Source organism: Acanthisitta chloris, unplaced genomic scaffold (genome assembly GCF_000695815.1).
Source record: "Acanthisitta chloris isolate BGI_N310 unplaced genomic scaffold, ASM69581v1 scaffold16746, whole genome shotgun sequence".
Classification (NCBI taxonomy): domain Eukaryota; kingdom Metazoa; phylum Chordata; class Aves; order Passeriformes; family Acanthisittidae; genus Acanthisitta; species Acanthisitta chloris.
Window position 1 is genome coordinate 177,570 of NW_008678680.1, and position 10,368 is coordinate 187,937.

Sequence of the window (10,368 nt, forward strand, 5' to 3'; positions counted from 1 at the left end):
CCAATAGGTGTTCCATAAATTTGGCCTTTGTTTGCTACTATCAACATGACATCAATAAGAAACAAAGATTTTTAAAGGTCTCCAGGAGTATCTGAATCTCAAGAAAAACTAATGGAAGCTTATTTCTCAAAGGCCTCTGTGAAAACCTATCATTACCTAACACTTTCCTTCCCAGAATCCAAATTTCCCATTCAAATTCAGCATCTTTGTATGTGACAGAGCCAGAAAGTTTCCTGGGCCTTTTATTTTTTCCTTTTACTTTAGTTAAGGGACAAATATTCTGCGATCTCAACAACGACAGGAAATTGTTTTGTCATATTTGAAGTCTAATGAATGAGATGAGTATTTAAAAAATAAATAGTGAGCAGCAGTAAAGTGCTCCTCTCACCAACTTTTGCGTTTGCATACTGTAAGGGAACCATTCACAGTTTGTGGGCACAATAGCTGATAGTAATTACTAGCAGAAATGAGCTCTCTGCAAGGACTACTAACTGCAGGCAGCTAGCCAACCTAAGAGGCTGAACAATGTCATTAATGCAGCAAGTAAATCACTGTGTGGATGAAAGTTACTGTGCTATTTCATGACAGACACCTTGAAAAGATGGCAAATGAATAAAAAAAAAACCGTGTAAGAGTCCAGTAACAGATAAATACACTGCAAACAGATGTATTTCCTGTCACGTACCATAAAATACACTGCAAACAGTTTTATCTCATGTCATCTACCATAAATTGGAGCAATTTGGTATTGTCTGTCATTGAAATATGCTAAGCAGGAACTCATTAATGTGTCTAAGTCAGCAACCTAAATCACAGTGAAAAAATTAGCTGAACTGAGCTGTTTTGTGCATTAAAGACTTTTGCACACAACTACAACTTCATCAGTAAGCCTTCAAGTGCTGGAAGCATCTACAAGTATGTCAGTGGCAGGTGAGATGTCCTGCTGTAGCTTTAAGTGAGGTTTTCAAGGGCCAAGCAGAGGTTTTTCAGTTCCTTTTTCATCTGACAGAGTGCCTTCTTGACTTTCTGTGGTCTGTTCATGACCTCTATGCTGCTGGTGAAGGGGTCGTAGTGCAGATAAAAAGGCTTCTTGATCTTCATTGCGTAGTTTCTGTGGGAGAAGAAGACAGACCTCATAGAAAAGGCATTTCCTTAAGTGCAAAACCTGTAGGACCTAATTTCTCAGTATGTAGTCATGGAATTATTGGACAGCTGTGCTGGTTTAGGCTGGGGTAGAGTTAACTTTCTTCATAGCGCAAGTTTGGGGCTATGTTTAGGTTCTGTGCAGAACACAGGGCTGATAATGTAGAGATGTTTTTGATGTAGCTGAGCAGGCTCACACAGAGCCAAGGCCTTTGCTGCTTTCTGTACTGCCACACTGGCAAGGAAATTTGGGGAACATGGGAGATTGGGAGGAGACACAGCTGGGACAGGTGACCCCAACTGACAAACGGGATATTCCATACCATAGGACATCATGCTCAGTACATAAAGTGAGAGGAAGAAGGAGGAAGGGGAGACATTTGGAGTGATGGTGTTTGTCTTCCTAAGTCATCATTACCCGTGATGGTCCCTGCTCTCCTGGAGGTGCTGAACACCTCCTGCCCATGGGAAGCAGTGAATTCATTCCTTGTTTTGTTTGCTTGTGTATGCAGATTTTGCTTTCCCTATTAAACTGTCTTTATCTCAACCCATTAATTTTTCTAGCTTTTACCTTCTGATTCTCTCCTCCATCCCACTGGTGGGGGAGTGAGGGAGCAGCTGTGTGGAGTTTGGTTGCTGCTGGGTTAAACCACGACAGGAGCAGAGGCTTCTGTGACACCTCCTCACTGTTACTCCTTAACACCGTCTGGTCCAGTACCTTCACCCCATGGCTGAACTTCTTGCAGCCCTAATGATCTGCAACTCCTGCTTTTCAGCGTGGCTGACTTAGACCTGTATGTGCTCTTACAGCTCGACGTTAACACAACTCAGAGTTATTATAACCACAAGCTGAGGAATGCAGGAGCACAGCATGTCTGCTGCCTGCACTTCCAAGAAATAACCTGGAGTAGTCCTTTCTGCGTTAAATTCTCAAAACCTGTTGATACTAGGCATCCTGGGCTATTTTTCTGTCTCTATGAAAAGAAAAAAAAAAGGATTGCTTGCCATTTTTGACAATATTTTCATTAAGTACATGCTGGTAGGAACCCCCTCTACTGATGTTGTCTAATGTTTTCTGTGCTGACAGATTCTTGTGCCTTTGGTTTTTTTGAGCAGCTTTGGCTGTGCAACTGTCTTGAGAAAAAAAGCATGAAAAAGCTTCAAGTCTGCAAATGGTGTATTCCTTGTCCTTGCACGTTCTTTTCAGGCTTGTCTGAGTCAAAATGCTCTGTGGGTCCTCTCTCTTCTGCCAGTCTTTACACACATTAAAAATGTAATATGAACCTTCAAATTTAAGATGAGGAGCCTAACTAGCCATTGCTATAGCCCCAGCAGACAGTGCTTCTGTGGAAGAGGCAGGGAGGGTAGGGAGGAAGTGTGGCCCAGGTTCTCTTCCTCTCATAAACTCCTCATTTCACCTCCTACATGCTCCTCAGTACCTTCACAACCAGCCTCCTGCCTCCAGCAAAAACTGGTCATGTTGATCTAACTGTTAGAGATGAAGGGAAGAATTTAAACCCAGTTTACTTTTAAAAAGAAAAAAAAGAACAAAATCCTTACTGCACAACATAACACAATCAAAGAAACGTGTTTAGAAACACATCAAGCTAATTTGAAATCATGTTATGTAGGTTGCAGTCAGCTACCTCATAGCAATTAGATTTGCCTGTGAATGCTGATGCTGCATTCTTGGGCACTTATAATCAGAGGAGAAAGGCAATCTTGTTTTTAAGCCCCCTGCTGATCCATGTTAATTCCTGAGCCTGCTATAAAATTTCTGTGTGACCTTGGGTAAATCAGTTCTTCGTTACTCCTGTTTGTACGGACTAGCACATAGGGTAGGATTGCACTCCACTCTCCCTATCAGTTACAGAATTTGCTTCAGAAGTTGCTAAAATGAAGCATTGTTCAGATGAAGCATGGCACAGGACACAGCAGTATGTAATTCTGAATTTCTGCAAAGCTTTCCTGAGATAAACAAGCTCATGTTTAACCTTGTTGTAAAAAAACCACTGTGCAGATGCAGTGAGATAGCCTGGCATGGTAATTGCAATAGTGGGAGATGGATTTGAGATTAGGACTCAAACCAGTGTGCCCCCCTCAATGAAAACACCCACAAACATTTGACTTACTGAAGCTTGACCTTGGCATCTTCCAAATTTTCTGCTATGAAATAGACAGGCTGGAAGGCTTGATCCTGGTAGGGGTGAACTGCAGCAACTTCTGGATCAAAAGGTTTGTACTCTGGCTTGTTTGACAAAGCATACTTTGCAGCAGGAACAGCACACGTTAGAGCAGGTGAATGAACAGAACAAGAATTAGTCCCTGCTGGGCTGTGAAATTCTGTTTGTGGAATAGTTAGAGGTCATATCAAGTCCTGTTCTTTCACAAGTCAAAGCTGATTTTCATAATTAGCAGTTAATAAACCAAATAATTAATGTTTTCTTAAAAGAAGAAAAAGAGAGAGGAAAAAAAGAAAGGTGCATTTCCTATGTTACAGTGATATATGATGTGCAAAGTCACATGGGGTTGTTTAGCCTGGAGAAGAGGAAACTCAGGGGAGACCTTAGCACCCTCTCCAACTCCCTGAAAGGAGGTTGGAGTCAGGTGGGGGTTGGTCTCTTCTCCCAGGCAACCAGCAGGAGGACAAGAGGGCACAGACTCAAGCTCTGCCAGGGGAGGTTTAGGTTGGATATTAGGAAGAGATTTTTTATGGAGAGAGTGATCAGGCATTGAAATGTGCTGTCCAGGGAGGTGGTGGATTCACTGTCCCTGGAGGTTTTTAAGATGAGACTAAATGTGGCACTTAGTGCCATGGTCTAGTAACCACGGTAGGGTTGGACTTGATGATCTTGGAGGTCTTTTCCAACCCAGTTGATTCTATGATTCTATGATCTCAGACAGGGAGGGGGAAGTCTATAGCACACCCCAAAGTATGAATACTTAGAACCAAATATAGTATCTTGCTGCTTTTTTCCAAGTGTATCAGAGAAGATTCACAGTCCTGAGCAGCATAACTTCAAAGTCCCCAGACCATACCACAAATCTCACATTTCCTGCTGCACTGAAGAACAGGCAGAATGCTCCTGGTATTTTATGCACAGGTAACAGGCATTGTACTCTGTGTGTGTATGTGTTTGTGCTTCTGGACCTACAGAGGTTCTCTTATATGTTCTCAGGTTCTTTTATATTGTTCCATCAGGCAATCAGGAGTATTATGGAAGACACTTCTGTTCACACTGCAGTCCATAAGCACATCTATATCATTTGTTTGCACATACTGGAGACACATTTAAACCAGCCACCAGTCTAGTACCTGCACAAAGTCCTGGGAAGGCAGTGCAGCTTAGGCTTAACATGAGTTCCTGCAGTTTGTCTGTCCCTGAAACCCAAGTGAGGAACTTTAAAGCTAGCTCAGCTCCAGTGATGTTTGAACTGCATCATGGGTGTGCCTAAAAAGCTGGTTGACTGGTGAGTGTCACAGCCTCTTTAGTGAAGTGTCCTGGGTACAAACAAAAAGGAACAAGGCAACTTGTCCCAGTCAATGTTGAGATCTTCCTTTCCACCTTCAGACCATGGCGCCCATGCACCTGGGAACATTCTTTTAGTACCCATCCCTTCTTTGAGATCTGCCTTTCTCTCTTCTTTCCCAGGCTTCAGCAGGCTTCCTTCACTATCTTATAATCCAAATGCCAACTCCCATGGTACTTGTAAATAACTGGTAAGAGTGGGTGACACTGCACAAGACTTTCAGTTCAAGCTGCTAACTGGAAACATTCAGAGTACCCTCAAGCACATTTTTAGCTATTTCACTGAACTGATCCTGAACACTCCAGCACTGGAGTCCTGCCTTAACCAGTAGGCCAATTTGCTGCGGAACTAGTGCAGAAATGAATACAAGGCTTTGGGAGGAAAAGGAATAAAAAAGAAAGGACGAGTATATGAAATGCTGAAAGATGGTTTTTTTCCTGATCTGCATCTACAGTGTGTAATTGAAGAATAAACATTGGAGAGCACTCATACAACCTAAGATGGTTGGTGTACACAAACATGAGACTGCTCTTAGAATCTTAGAAGCTCTGGGGAGTAATGGGAAAAGTTTTCAGAAACTCCAAACCTAACAGGGGTCCCACTATGCTGAAGCAGAACTGAAATCCCATTGATTTCAGTGGAAGCTCATCTTGAAACCGGATGGCCTTAAAGGCCTCTACAAGTTAAGTACTGGTTGTGCTGCAAGAAAAGCATATGTAGCACTAAGTGCTGCCAGAAGCGTGGTATGAGCCATAAGATTTTACAGTATGTAGGACAGAGTCCAGCTGAGTGTTAACAGAAGAAGCATTTTGGATAATGTAGAACAGCTGACAGAATATAGTGAAATAAACAGTGCAATACTGAGAGCTGTTGGAGAGGAATTCTTACAGTTCAGAGGAGGCAAGTCTGGCCAGCAGTCAGACCCATTACAACTGCTCAGTTTAGACTTGGGTATGGTTGTCCTTCTGATACCTAGCTGCTGTTACTAAATGATTTGTTAGATAACAGGGATTCAAGCACAAGACTTATGCAGAGAGTGTCTAGCTCTACCTTTCATCCTCTGCCTTTCCCGCAGGTTATTCCCTGAGTTTAGGCAGGATCAGCTCATCTGTAGAGAATATCTAACTGAAGCTGAATTCAGACTGATTAGAGTAGTTGCTGTGGAGAAGAGGGAATGTTTTGAAGACTTCACAGCCAGGAAGTGGTTCCCTGTGTTACAGGCACACACCCATAGTCAGTCAGTCCAGGCTGCAGTCCAGGGATGTTCCCAGGCTCTTTGCTGATGCTAAGTTCTCATATAACTCCAGCTGGACGTACTGTTGCTCACCCTCTCCACCTGCTTAGATATTATCTTCTTGTAGCCAACCTTTAATCTTAGTAACTCATGGCCTCCTTGGTGACCAATCATCCTGCTATTCCTGGTCTAGAAGCTTTCAGTGACAAGGAAACCTCCCCTTTGCACAGGCTACTGCAGCATGTCTCCTCCAGCAGATGACCTGCAGTGAGTATCCTACAGTACTTGCTATACACATTACCAACAAAGTGCCCACCAAACTTCACTGCATGTGCCAAGTATGTTAATCAGCTAAGTGATAGGGAATTGAGTCTGGGACCTCCATGCAGAAGCCCCCACATCTGGGCCCATCCTGAGAACACTGACAGGTAAGGTAATTATTAGGGTGGATAACCACTTTTTCCCAAACAGCCACAAAACCTATCTAGAGCATTCTCAAGAGCCAGTCTAAGACTGCAAAATGTGTTTTGCAAGGAACTGAGCATCACTGTCTTCCAGTCTTCATTGTCATTGACATATTTGTCTAGCCACTAAAAAAAAATTCCTTCTATGCAATAGACACTGCACTACACACATTTCTTCTCTTCATTTGTAAAAGAAACAGTTGGTATGCACTTGCAAGTTGCTAGCACCTGCTTAGGCATAGGACCTCACCACTTTACTTGCACTGCCACTGTCTGTGCTGAAGTTAGAATCAGATGCTTACGCAGATTAGAATGATTAAATGGAAATATTTCTGTACTTCAGTTTTGTTCTAAATAAAAATCTGTGAAATGAAGTAGTCAGTCATAGAAGGAAACTTCATCACTTGGCTATGAATATAATCAAATGATGTACAAGAAGTTTCAGAAGCTCAAGATGAAGTGCACAGAACCACTAAGCCATTGTCTCAGAAGCTACACAGTGATGAACATGCAGAGCACAATTGCTGGTGAACTATTTGCCCATCTTTACACTTACGTGTTATATATAAATGCACACACTGTTGGAAGAGGGATAATCTTTCTTTATTACCTATTGAATCTGAATGCTATCACATCTGTATGTAATTTCAGTAATATGATGGAAGAAGACCTGGGCAGACACAGCTTTAGCAAAAGTTTATCCAGTAGTTTTACCCAACAACTACTGATGACAAAAGTGATGAGAAGAATCTGCCATTTATCAACTCAGGGACAGTTATGATTTCCATTGCCAACCTCAGAGGTTGGAAGTTTGAGATGCAGTTGTAATTTTGTGTTAGATAGCACAGTTTTGTGCACAAGCAGTTCTTGCCTACTGCGTTAATAAAAACCAGAAGAGCTTTTTGGTGTCTGATGAAGAAAAGGGTAGAAAGAGAGGAGAGAGAACACAAATCTAGTGCACCGAACTCCGGGGACCAAAAGTGAGCATTTCTGATGAGATTTTTACCTTCATCTGTGTCAGAATTAAACAGAAAAAGGAGGTAACATCATGCAGATAGATTCTGTGGTGCATATTGCTATGAAAGTTGCATCAGCATCAGATATGTGATTACCTCTACCATTTAGTACCCTGTTCAATATGTACATGCATTTGATTTAGAACTATAAAGTATTCAGGCAGGAAGAGTAGAATAAATGTTGCCGTGAACTGTGCTTTGATACTGGACCTTGCTGATTTTACCAGGTAAATAAAAACAGGTTTATTGTTCCTGTTTGTTGGCAGTGAATACAGCAAGCACTGAAGGGTTCTCAGAAAAACAGTAGCTTCACAGAATCATAGAATCAGGCAGGTTGGAAAAGACCTCCAAGATCATCAAGTCCAACCCTACCATGGTTACTAGACAGTGGCACTAAGTGCCACATCCAGTCTCATCTTGAAAACCTCCAGGGACGGTGAATCCACCACCTCCCTGGGCAGACCATTCCAATGCCTGATCACTCTCTCTGTAAAAAATCTCTTCCTAATATCTAACCTAAACCTCCCCTGGCAGAGCTTGAGTCTGTGCCCTCTTATCCTCCTGCTGGTTGCCTGGGAGAAGAGACCAACCCCCACCTGACTCCAACCTCCTTTCAGGGAGTTGTAGAGGGTGCTAAGGTCAGTCTTACCCTAAAACAGATGGAGATTAAAACCAAATGCATTGCACTGAAGCCTAATTTGTAGAGGACTGTTCATTGTTCTACAGATGTGTGCTGCAGTCGTGCTAGCACACTTCTACAGGAGTAAATGAGGAATCAGGCCAAGATCAGGCTGCTGTGTAGAATGGAAGTCATGTTTACTTCTCTAGAGGGCTAATGAGCATGTAGATCTTGGCTTTTCAAGAAAAATCTCTCCACAGTTTGCTCACAAAAATCTCCAAATTGCAAGTCTTGGGAGAAAACCTACGCTAAACTCAGCTAGTGGGAAAATGAAGGTTGCTGTTTGGGAGAGTTCTCCTTTCTCTGTTCTCTTTTCTGCCTCTGTTGGGGCAGTTGTGCAGTTGTCCCTGCTGGGACGGCACAATTAAACATCTTGAGATACCTCAAAATGTTGTTTCTTCTGTCTGTCAATTCAGTGGGAAGCAGGCTGACCTGTACACCATTAGGAGAGTTTTGTAAGATGTTTATTGCCAAAACAATCCATCTCTTTCTAGTTACAGGAGTCCAAGCTATGCTAATTCAGCTATGGCTCCATGTGAATGTATCATAGCTGGCTGTTAGGCTGCTGAGTTTGTCTTAAGCTTAAAATACATGTCCCATGAAAAGAAAGGGGAAAAAAAATTCTGGTTTATAAAAATTCTTTAGAAGGGTGCAATTTATTTTCCTTTGGCTCTTACCAGTTTTGAAGGAATCATCAGTATTTGCACAACCTGAAACAATTGAGACCCACTGATACCAATTTAGGGCTTTTGCAGTTAGAAAGTGATGACTTGCATCAGTGCTCTGCAAAACTAAGGAGAAATGAACATCTCTCCTATCAGTTGTCTGTCTAAAGGTGGGGGGAAACCTTTGTGCAAAGTTGTACTGTTCCTCTCTCCACAGATAATCTGTCCAAGCAGAGCATTATCAAACCTGTGTACACAGAATTCCATCTGTCTAAAACTAGAGTGGAAACTCCTTTTGAAATGCATTTAGGAATGTAAAATACTAAAACATTTTCTTGTTGTCAGTGTCCATGGTATGTACAGTTTCTTTGCATTTTATTTGGTCTGGTCAGTCGGTGCCTTTCACGGTCATATGTGCATGAAATGTCAATGGCGTGGACCAAGCAGCTGAGCTCATAACAGGCAAAATATTGCCCTCTAGTGAGTGACTTAGGAAGGTCCACGAGCTTTATGCTAAAGTCAACTATATTACTACTGTCCAGGAGCAGGAAGAAACAAATCTAGCATTTTATAGGATGGTTGCTTTTGTTTCACTTCACCTCTTTAGGTGAAAGACAGGTACAATCCCGCAGTAGTTTTTCCCGTACTCAATAGCTTCTGGGAAGGGAGAATTAACACAATTTACAAAATTTACAAAAGAATTTATGAAAGAAAAACCTGAATTTTAAAGCATATTAGTTTATGTGAGAAAAACATAGCTTGTTTCACCCAGAGAGTTCAGGAAACTGGATTGTAGAAATCTTCCAGTGCTTGCATTTGACACATACCATAAGCTCCCCGTAAGATGAAAGCAATCCTGCCCCATAAGCTCTGATCAATCCATTTTGCTTGCAGAGACCAAACTCCACAGTGAACCAATAGAGCTGGGAATAAGAATAATTTGTGAAAAACAGTTTGAAAAGGCAGGGACTTTTAAAGTTCTCCTTTTTCCTTTCATATTTTTGTCTATTCTTATTCCTTCCTACTTTTGCATCTTCAAGTTTTATAGTTGCAGATTATTTCTAATTTCTGTCAACAGAAATGCAACACATACTTTTCCAAAACTTGCTGTCCTTCCCTTTCCCACTTCCAAAAAAAAAAAAAGGCACAAACAAAAAAAGAAAAGGAAATTGTTAATGATAATTACATGGGTAAATAAAGACATAAAGTCATATCTCTTTCTTTCTTCGGATGATGTCACAAATTACCCTGCAACCTCTTAGCCCTGAGTTCACTATAGTTAGTAGAAATCGACAGATTTCAACCCAGAGTTCTCAGAAGGACAAATCAATCTCCACAGAGGGTGGAAAGTACCTAGAAAAGGTACTTGAAAGGATAGTTTCCCTCCTTTTTTGTCTGTGTGGTAACACTCAGAAGAATTGAAGAATGGCTTCTACTTTGGTGGCAATACCCATCAAGATTATGCTGATTATATCTTTGCCATGCTCCAGTAGGAGATAAATATACATTTCTCTGGGCTTTTCATAGAATCACAGAATCATAGAATTTAGGGGTTGGAATGGACCTTACAGATCATCTAGTCCCAAACCCCTGCCATGGGCAGGGACACCTCCTCACTAGATCAGGTTGCTCAAGG

General features: G+C 41.8%; 1 protein-coding gene across 1 annotated transcript in view; it reads right to left on the reverse strand.

The window, feature by feature from the left end:
• Nucleotides 1-951: 951 nt before the first annotated feature.
• LOC103804380 (tyrosine 3-monooxygenase-like) overlaps nucleotides 952-10,368 on the reverse strand; it is a 33,692-nt gene continuing 24,275 nt past the window's right edge. The window contains exons 10-12 of the mRNA XM_009076990.1: nucleotides 9,560-9,655; nucleotides 3,276-3,409; nucleotides 952-1,111 (exon numbers count right to left, since the gene is read on the reverse strand). Coding sequence (XP_009075238.1) covers nucleotides 952-1,111; nucleotides 3,276-3,409; nucleotides 9,560-9,655 — 390 coding nt within the window. The remainder of the gene's footprint in view (nucleotides 1,112-3,275; nucleotides 3,410-9,559; nucleotides 9,656-10,368) is intronic.